This window comes from Cervus elaphus, chromosome 32 (assembly GCF_910594005.1).
Source record: "Cervus elaphus chromosome 32, mCerEla1.1, whole genome shotgun sequence".
In the NCBI taxonomy this organism is placed as follows: domain Eukaryota; kingdom Metazoa; phylum Chordata; class Mammalia; order Artiodactyla; family Cervidae; genus Cervus; species Cervus elaphus.
The window spans coordinates 33,565,308-33,575,180 of record NC_057846.1 but is presented as its reverse complement, the minus strand read 5'-3'; the positions used below and the strand labels follow the sequence as shown (position 1 = coordinate 33,575,180).

Sequence of the window (9,873 nt, the reverse complement as noted above, 5' to 3'; positions counted from 1 at the left end):
TCCAAAAGAGAAAATCCGTTTAATCCTTCAGCAAGTCTCTGTGAAAATAGTATGCTTACAATACAGTGAGAAGGGAGCACCCGGGACACCCCGAGAGGCCTGCTCCACCGCTCAGCATCACTGCCCTGTCTCCTGTGTGCGCGGACGGCTGAGAAATGACAAGAAGTCCATGTGACAAGAGTTCAGTGATTCCTTTCACCACTGCTGCCAGCTGAAGTCATCATTGCTTCCAAAGACCAAGAAAAAGCCCAGGATAGTTGCAAAGATGACAGTGTTTCCCGTGAGGACGAGTGCACAAGCTCCCCACTCGATCTACGGATGTAAGACAGAAATGCTCAGTTAACAGACATGAAAGACACAAGGAGACGAAAAGCGATCAAGGCTCCAGTTGTACGCCAACCACGATCCCAAACAAAGACATGTAATAATGACTCTGACCCTACTGAACATGTAATGGCTCTTCCTGTAGACCTGGCTGTTCTTGTAGACCTGTGATTCCTTTAAAGAGACAGAAAGGCATGGAAGACGATCATTTTTGAAAAGCAAGCTTGACTTCTGGGTTATGAAGAGGCAGCATGGAATTCTACGATTTTCTGGTTTTCAGAGAAGTTTGCTTCAAATCTTCCTTAGTGAATCTAAACATTTTACCTAGAGAGCAGATTATATTAGAGCATCAGAGATGCAAATGTACCCGTGTATGGTCTACTAAAGGGGCAGGGGGAGTCACTGCCCTCTCTGTGTGGAAGGGTGGCCAGCCTGTCTTCTTTGCCGTCTCGATCTTCCCAGACACAGAGGAGCGAATCTGACTGGTGAGTCAGGGAGGTCTCTTCTCCTCTTTGGTTCCTTTCCACCTGCAGAGATTTCCTCGGGTCTTCAGTGTTTTAAGCTGTAACAGGGTAGGCCTGCGGTTGTGCAGCATGGGGCAAGTCCATCCATGTCCCCAGTTGTTACCTATCTACGTTCTTGACCGCACCACGTGCTATGTGGGATCCTAGTTCCCTGAACAGGCGCTGGACCTGGGCCCCTGTATCGGGAGCATGGAGTCTTAACCACTGGACCACCAGGGAAGTCCCCAGGTACCCAGTTCTGAGAGTGAAGTACTGACATGCCAACCGCTGCTGCCAATGCATTCCAGTATTTTTGCCAATTAACAACAAAAGTAAGATTCTTCTCTCTGACCGTTTGGTTCCTATGTTCCTCATCTCTTTTTCATGTCATTTAACAGACTTTTTTTTTCTGCGAAAAACTGAACATAGTGTACTGCAAAATCGTGAGTAGGAGAATGCTGTCACTTACCAGATGTGCTCTGGCAAATACGATAGGAAGGCCAAAAGCTGAGACCACAATGCCTGTTGTCAGAAATATGGCGAGTTCCTTACAGGCGTTACTCATAGCATCCGTGTCGTCTACTAGTCTTCTTGCTATGCAGTATGGAATAGGTGAGAGGATATAGAAGAACAGAACGAAGAGGGGCCAGTATTGGCTAGAAAAGGAAAAATAAGTTAATGTAGTTTTTGCTTTGTCATTTTCCTACATACAGAATATACTCTTTTTAAAAAAAAGGACCAAAATATACTGCAAGGTACAAATATGATACAGTTTAAATATAAGCTGAACACCGAAAAAGAGAAACATTTTGAGTCACAGTATTCCTAAAGTCAGCTATGATACAATGATTAAATATTCCTTAAATGAAAAGAAAATGCTTCATGATTTGTAACAGTTGGGAATTAAGGCCCAAAATTAAAAATATTTTATTTTAGGTTATGAATAAAAAGGCATATGAAAAATGGGACTGTTAACACAGTAATTTTTAAAATTCAAGATTCATGCCCTTGACTTCTAAAATCCTGCTTTGGCATGAAGCTGGAACATCCCCAAACCTTCCTTGGGTCACCAGGAACTCCCAAAATGCTGCATACAGAAAATGAACTGAAAGTAATACTGAAGACTTTCAATCAGAATGTCAACTTTATCACAATAAAAATCATCTAGGTATTGTATTGTGCCATGTCCTTTCCTGGTCTGGATAATATAAAACACTTATGTAAGATATTACCACTGGGAGAAGATGTGTGAAGGGTGCCGGGAACTTCTTTGTGCTATTTTTGCAACTTCTTGACAGTCCATCACCATTTCAAAATAAAATGTTAAAATGAAATAGATGGCTTTTAAAACTGCCATAAAATACATATCATAATGCAGATTTGCTTGTACTTAAAGGCTCATGATAAGCAAAGATTTATCTATGCGTTTCTTCTAAAAATATTTTGCTGAATATTTTGAGGACAACAAAAAATTAAAAATGGGCGTAAGTTTAAGGGAAAACACATGCAAAAAATACAAAAGGACAAAAAGTGAAAAATCAAGGTTGCCCAAGTCTTCCCTGTCTTCTCTTTCCCATTCCTACTGGTGTGGGTCCTTTCAGATTTCCACATTGATAAACTTCAGAGATACAAATGAATCACTGCACTTTTAAATTTAACAAGATTGCCTGTTTAACAGATTAGCAACCACAGCTCTTTCTCGTCTCTTATAAGACGACCCAGTATTTCCATCAGTGGTTGTACTAATTTATCATTTTTCTTTTGCTAGACCTTTAGGATGCTTCCAGTTTTCTTGCTGTTGTTGGTATTATAAACAAGGCCATCATGAACATCCATACTCTCCCCTGACTACACATATCTTTGTAAACATCTGCAAGTAGATTTGTATGAGTAATTTCTAAGAAGTGGAAGGATACATTTTGAGAGCTACAGGCAAACTGGTCCCCCAGGAGACCTGCACCTGTTTGAACTTCCACCCAGAGTACATGACAATGCTTATCTGTCGTATCTTTTACCTTTGCCAATTGATTCCATGTGATTAAAAAAAAATTATTTATTTATGGCTGTGCTGGGTCTTCCTTGCGGCGCACAGGCTTTCTCCAGTCGTGACAGCTGGGGACCACTCTCGAGCGCCATGGCTTCTCTTGCTGCAGGGCACAGGCTCAATAGCCGTGGCACGTGGGCTTAGCTGCTCTGCAGCATGTGGGGTCTTCCTGGATCAGGCACTGATCTCCTGCATTGGCAGGAGGATTCTTTATCACTGAGCCACTAGCGAAGTCCTAATTTTGAGTGAGGTTGAGTATCTTTTCATGTTCTTTCTTATTAGCAAACGGCAGTCCTTTTTACATATTTGTTGTTTGTTTTTCTATTGTGCTGTCTATATTTTTCTTACTAATTTATCCTATTGATTTAAAAAATTCTCTCTGTCCTATAGAGTAATTGTTTACGTAACTTTTTTGTCAGTTGGTCTTGACTCTGCTTACAGTTTTTTTTTTTGTTTACAGTTTTTTGTTTGTGTTGAAAAAGACATTTTACATTTTTGTGTCTGTAACTTAATCAATTGGTTCTCCAGATGAAGCAGTAGTGATGAGTTACCATTTCACTATCTGGCCATTAAAAACTTAGCAGTAGTCAAGGAATAACAACCAAAGTCTTTTCTACATGCTGCTGTCCTAAGATACTTTCAAACAAATTTTAAGTGAGGACTTAAAAGTTTATCCTTAGCAAATGACCATTTCTCAGTTTTACTTCTATTGCAGTAAAAAAAAAAAAAAGAAGTGTTTTAACTTTAAAAGCAGAAAAATTTTACACTTAGGGCTTCCCTGGTGGCTCAGTGGGTAAAAGTAGAAAAATTTTACACTTAAACACAAAAAAACAAAAATGTTACATACTTGTATATTGGGAGGGCACATCCAAGCATTAAAAACATCAGTCCAATTGCTCCTCCAAAGGACAAGCTAATCAAAGCTGCAGAGTAAATAAAAAGTCAAACAGAAACAGCAATTAAATCAGCATTTATTTTTATTAACATTACTATTAGCAGTCAGAATATTCCCTGAAATCCCAGAAACAAAAAGCAAGACAAAACACACCAAAAAAGCAAATGTATTAGTGACTCATCTTCAAAAGCTGGAGTTATCTTGTCTCAGAATAAGCTATTTGAGGCATCTTCAAAGCAAAATACAGTGATTCTGATTTTCAAAGCCCTGACAGATGCCCAGCACATTACCACATTCCCAAATTAATGGTCCCATTTCAAAGGAGTCCCATCCCAGCCTGGAAGATCAATGCTCCTCCAGCCTTTAGTATGGTATTTGTTGTAGTTTAGTCACTAAGTCGTGTCCAACTCTTTGTGACCCCATGGACTGTAGCCTGCCAGGCTCCTCTGTCTGTGGGATTCTCCAGCAAGAAAACTGGAGTGGGTTGCCATTCTCTTCTCCAGGGGATCTTCCCCACCCAGGGATTGAACCTGAGTCTCCTGCATTGCAGGCGGATCCTTTACTGCTGAGGCATGGGGGAAGCCCAGTGTGATATGACATTTACTCCACAGATCTCTATAGTTTTCAAAAGCAGTCTGTGGAGAAACTCTGCAGTCAGCTTTATTGGACTTTAGAGGTCTCATCTATGGGAAAACCTCTCCTGATCAGCGCCTGCTTCTTGCATATACGCCCCTGGCGTGTACAGATGAAAGTGTTCAAGGGTACCTATGGTCAATAATCTCAATTAATTTTGCTACAGATCTTTAAATAGCTTGCAAAACTACAGTCAGATTTCTTCCCCTAAGCTGCTACACATCAGAAAATGTTCAGGATCATAGGTACAATCCTTCAGTTGTATTACCATTTTAAGACATTATCACAAGCCATAGATGCATTCTGTAGGCGAAATACAGTTTCTGAGGTCACACACACACAACATACACACCCCCCTATACAAAGCATATATTTTATAGTGTTTTCACATATATCAGTGAGTAGAAACAATGTTCTTGAAAAAGTATACTTAATCAATAGTCTAGAATTAAGCAAAGAAATAAATGATCAATTTGAGCTCCACATAATCTCTATTTCTGCAACTAATAGTGGCTAAGAAAATAACTTTCTTTTTTGGTCCAAGGATGCAGTCTATTAACCTTAACAGAAACATTAAAATTCAAAAGAGCTGTCAAAAGTCTACAAGTTAGCAAGACAAGACCCAACATATACAAACCAAAATTAACACTCAAGGGGTTAAATGCTGCTCAGAAATAGATATACTTCTCTGAATTAAAATGGTCATAATCAACGACACCCACAGACATGGGAGCTGAGCAGATTTAGTTTTCATTCTGATCACTGATGTAGGTCATGTCAACCCTGAACACATTTATGTCCTTAATGCCATTAGATTTTCAGTTGCATGAGGAAAAGAAAAACAAAAATATCTGCACTTTAATTTGTGGCAAAGGAGGAGCTTTAAGTTTCCAAGGGAATGCGACGTCAACAGTGAGGTAAATACCGAGTTTACCATGTTTTGTTCAGTTTAAGACAGGTCCTCAGAAGCTGGTCTTACCTGCTTGTGAGGACATGCATTCACCCCAGGTTGCACCCCTTGGCCTCTGCGTCTGTACTGGCTTTCTTTCCTCCCCTGGAAGTCAGCGGCTCTCTCAACCACAGGCCCTTTGCACATGCTGTCCTTTCTATCTCAGATACTTTTTCATTCACTCATTTCATTCAAGAAATGTCTACAGAGAGTCAAATACCTAACAGGTGCTGGGATGGTGTTAACGAACAAGGCAAGGCTGTGAACAACTAAGGAGCTTGCATTCTTATCCCAGCTCTGGCCTCTTTCTGGCACATGAGCTCCTGCTTTTCCTTTAGATCTCAGCCCAGTTACCTCTTCCTCGGTGAAGTTTTCACAAAGCCCCTGACTAGACCTATTCCCCCTATTATGTTTATTTATCCCTTCACTCTGCAAATATCTACGGAGTGCCTCCTGAGTGCTGCACACTGTTCTTGACACTGGAGATAGGGCAATGAAGAGAAATGAAAACTCTTGCTCTCATGCTTACATTCTGGTGGGAGAATAAAGTGATTTTTTTTTTAAGTAAACAAATGTCAAATGTTATTAAAAAAAAAACAAAAAACTAAGGGCATAGGAGTGCTATTCTAGATATATCGGTCTTGAAGCCGTCTTTGATGAGGAGACATCTGGGCAGAGATCTACGTGAAGTGAAGAAGCAAATCAACCTTGTGGCTATGTGGGGGGACATTTCCGGCTGGGGCACACATGTGGAGGCTCTCTTTGCTCTGGGGTGCCTCCCCTGTGCTCATTTATCATAGCAGCCAGGTTTTTTGTTTGTTCTCAGAAAAAATATAATTTTATGTGTCATTATCAATTAACAATTTCCTTAAACTGAAGTGTAAATAAAATACACGCTTGGTAAACAAAGATTAGTAGAGTAACCGATTTTGAATACATTTAAGCTATCAAGTTACCATGACATTTGGACAACCAGACATGAAAAGGGTTCAGTATAAATGTTTATGCAATGCTATACAGATTTGTTTGTCTTTCCTTCTAAGCTGTTCACACCACAAGAGCAGAGAACAGAGGTTTTCTACTGATTCTCAGGCCTCAGCTCTTAACACTCCATAATAATTATGTGTGGAATGAATGAAAGTAGGCTGAAGGAAAAGAGAAAGGGTGGGGAGATGGAAAAAAGAAGACATGAGAAGAGAGCCCAGTGCAGCTGGGCAGAAAGAGTTGCAAGTGAGAGTCAAGAGGCACTGGGGCCCAGCTCCTACCAGCCACTTACTATCTGACTGTGTAAGTCATCTGAGCATCAGTTCTTTCTTCTATAAAATAAGGGGTGTACTAGATCTAAAATGCAAATAATTCTCTGAACACTAAGATACTTGTTACAAGACATGCTGAAGAAGTAAAAAAACAAACAAAAAAACCCAACTCTGCTTTTTGCAAGGTAATTGCCTAACAGCTCAGTTCGTCACTATAGTAACACCTTATTTATACAAAAGCCACTTATGCAGACTATAGCTTATAAACCTGGAGGAAACAGAGAGACCACAGAAGATGTCACAAAGCCCACAGGTTAAAGCTAACATTCTTTATCCTTTTTTTTTTTCTTTACTCTCTTATTCGGAAGTTGTTTATTTGATTTTTGTGACAACTGTTGTATGTTGGAATGAAACCTTTTTACTTTAAAGAATCACCTACGCTCACTTATACATATATATTTCAATAGGCAATTCATGTACCCAGAACAAAGTTAAGTGAAAAGTAACCTTCCTTTCCTGGAAGCAACTACTGTTATCTGTATCGTGTGAGCACAAAATTTTGTAAGCTTATTTTGCTTTCCATATTGAAAATGATGAGAAACAGGTGGGAGAGCTGCAGACAAGAACTGCCCTCTGATTGGAGGGAAGAAACTGGAAAAAAAAAAATCCAGTTAAATCAGGCATAAAAATCTCAAAAAGCATACCAGATTTGTGATAATCTTGGCCAAGACGTTAGTAACCTTAGAACTTGGTTGCTGTGGTTAACACTGTTCTATGACAGAGAAAAATTACTTACATTCTTATCATCAAAAAAGAGTCTAAATTCTTTTTAGTATGCTCTTAAAAAGTTAATGATGACCTATTAGAAAAAACAAACAAGGAACTGAAAAGAGATAAGATTCAGGTATCAAAAGATTACTTTGTGTGACATCTCACCTCTGGGTCATATTGGATAAGATAAATACCAATGGGGTTAGATAAACTGCTCAAAAAGAGTTCTCCAAAGTGTAAAGTTCCTCCAGTCTTATGAATCAACAACCAGGCTGAGGTATATACAAATCTTGCCATCTATGTATAAACGGATGTCCCAGATGACAGATCAACACGGCAAAATTTTACACTGTAATTAAGTGATGCAACATTCAGAAGGCAGAGCTTAGATGAGTCTGGTTTCTACTCCCAAAGCCTCCAGGTTAGGGGTGGAACAGGCCAATTATCTAAACTCTCAAGACACTGGGTTTTGTTTCTGTGATTACAAAAAGACTCCAGTAGGAGAAGGGACCTAAGCTGGGAGTTACCAGAAAAATCCAATATGTAACAAAGTAATAGACAAATGACTTGAGAAGTCAGTCCAGGATTCAGTTATATCAACCTAATATAAAGACAGGTCAACAGGAAGAAAACATCCTGATAACAATCACAACAATCAGAAAACTGTACTGAAACCAAAAGTGTAAGTACAATTCCGTCTGAGATATTTTCTGCTGATTAATACTCACCCAGCACATAATTACAGAGTTATTTTCCTGGGAGAGAGACTCCTATATTAACTGACAGTACAGAAATGGGGAAGAACTGGGAAACTGGCAACATCTTAAAAAACACATTTCTACCATGACTACCTTTCACACAGGTATTTGAAAAGGTGTGTTATAGTTCAAAAGGAGACTGGAAAGTTATCCCAACTGCTCAACTAACAAAGTTTTCTACCGGAAATGTTTCCAGACATTATAAATAAACAAGAAACAGTAAACAAGTGACTCTGGGGAAGAAGCTCAGCAAAAGCTGTCCTTAAAGGAAAAAAAAAAACAGAAAAAACACTGTTATTGAAGTTCTTCACTTCCTGCCTGCCTGCCCTTCAAACAAAGCCGCAGGTCAGGAAATCAATGTAATTCGTTGTCAAGAATTAAGTTGAAAACGTTGTTGATGGTTATTTGCTTCTAACCTTTCTAACAAAACTACCAAACACCTAGAGAAAAAAAAAATGCAACATTTCTTTTTTTTTAAAGGAAATAGACAAATAAAACGAGAACTTTTTCATTGAGTTTTAATAAAAAAAACTTTAACCTTAAAAAAAAAACCTAACTTAATAAAAACATTGAAATGTGAAAAAGCCTCAAGGTGCAACTGTGGAGGGAGGAGGGAAAAGGAGCCCTTTGGGGTCGCTCACGGGCTTTACCTAGTCAGAGCAACACCACAAATCAAAACGCATCCGTTTTAGGAGCGTGAAGCTCAAGAGTCCGGGTCCTGCCGCGGACGTGATCGCCGACGTCTGGGAAAGAACCATCCCTAAAGCCCTTCTTCCAGCGCACTCCTGGGGGCTCGGTTCGGCTCAGCTTCCGAAAAGATCGCAGTTGTGCCTTTAAATGGGAAATGACACCGATTTTCCATAACTGGCATCTCTCGCGGCCTCCTCAACCCCCTCAAAACCACACCGTGCCGCCTCGCCCTCGGATGCAAACTCCTGCAAAACGCGTGTGTGTGGAGCCGAGCGGCTGCGGGACTCCGAACGCCCGGCGGGGCCACTTCAATTCTTCACACCGGGGGGCGACGGGCGAGAGGTAGGCGGCAGAGCTCAGCACCGGGCGGGGGCTGACGCGGGAGCCGCCAACCCTGCCCAGTCCTTTCCGGGAGGCCGCCGCGCCCACCGCAGCCCGGAGACCGTAGGCGGGGGTCGCGGTCGGGGGGAGCCGGGAGTCAGCCGCCAACGCAGGGAGCCCCGCGGCGCGCGCCCGGTCCCGGGAGACGGCGTGCGGGCCCCGCGTGGGCCCCCCGTCCCCTCTCTTGGGGCGGCGGCCCAGCCCGCCCGGGCTCAGCGCCCCAGGCCCACCTTTGATGCCGGCCATGGTGGTGACGTCGCTCCTGCCTCCGGGACCCGAGGCGGCGGCGGCGGCGGCCTGGAGACCGTAGACGCGCGGCGGCGGCGGCCAGACAACACCCGGAAGTGCGCGACGCAGCACTTCCGCCGGCGGCTCGCGCTCGCGCGGGGGCGACGGGGGCGCGGGGGACGCGGGGGGCGCGCCGGGCTGGGCACCGTGGCTCCAAGCCCCTTCCTCCTCAGCTGCGCTGCTGTGGGATCAGTGCTCTCCGAGGCTTTCCGCCCCTATCCGGGTTCGGGGGCGGTGGAAACACCAGCTTCGTCCCGAAGCCCCGAAAGGGCAATCCCGCAACCTCCCACATCCTTTGAGGAGAAGGAACGCGACTGGAAACCGTCCCCTTGGGACGCGTGGTGTGATGCCTTTGGGGGCATTCTTTAGCTTTCTTCAGAG

General features: G+C 42.5%; 1 protein-coding gene across 1 annotated transcript; it reads right to left on the bottom strand.

The window, feature by feature from the left end:
* Positions 1-9,827, bottom strand: LEPROTL1 (leptin receptor overlapping transcript like 1). Its single transcript, XM_043893485.1, has 4 exons — positions 9,435-9,827; positions 3,719-3,794; positions 1,297-1,483; positions 1-312 (listed from the first exon to the last, which is right to left on the bottom strand). The coding sequence occupies exons 1-4, from the start codon at positions 9,448-9,450 to the stop codon at positions 196-198; spliced, it is 396 nt and encodes a 131-aa protein (XP_043749420.1). The 5' UTR covers positions 9,451-9,827; the 3' UTR covers positions 1-195.
* Between the last annotated feature and the right edge of the window lie 46 nt (positions 9,828-9,873).

What these genes read in the sequence shown, in the direction of transcription:
- LEPROTL1 (XM_043893485.1), bottom strand. An exon ending in TGTGCCCTCCCAATATACAA is followed by an intron (nt 1,484 to 3,718) that starts GTATGTAACATT and finishes TTCCTTTTCTAG; the next exon opens with CCAATACTGGCCCCTCTTCG. An exon ending in TATTTGCCAGAGCACATCTG is followed by an intron (nt 313 to 1,296) that starts GTAAGTGACAGC and finishes TTACATCCGTAG; the next exon opens with ATCGAGTGGGGAGCTTGTGC.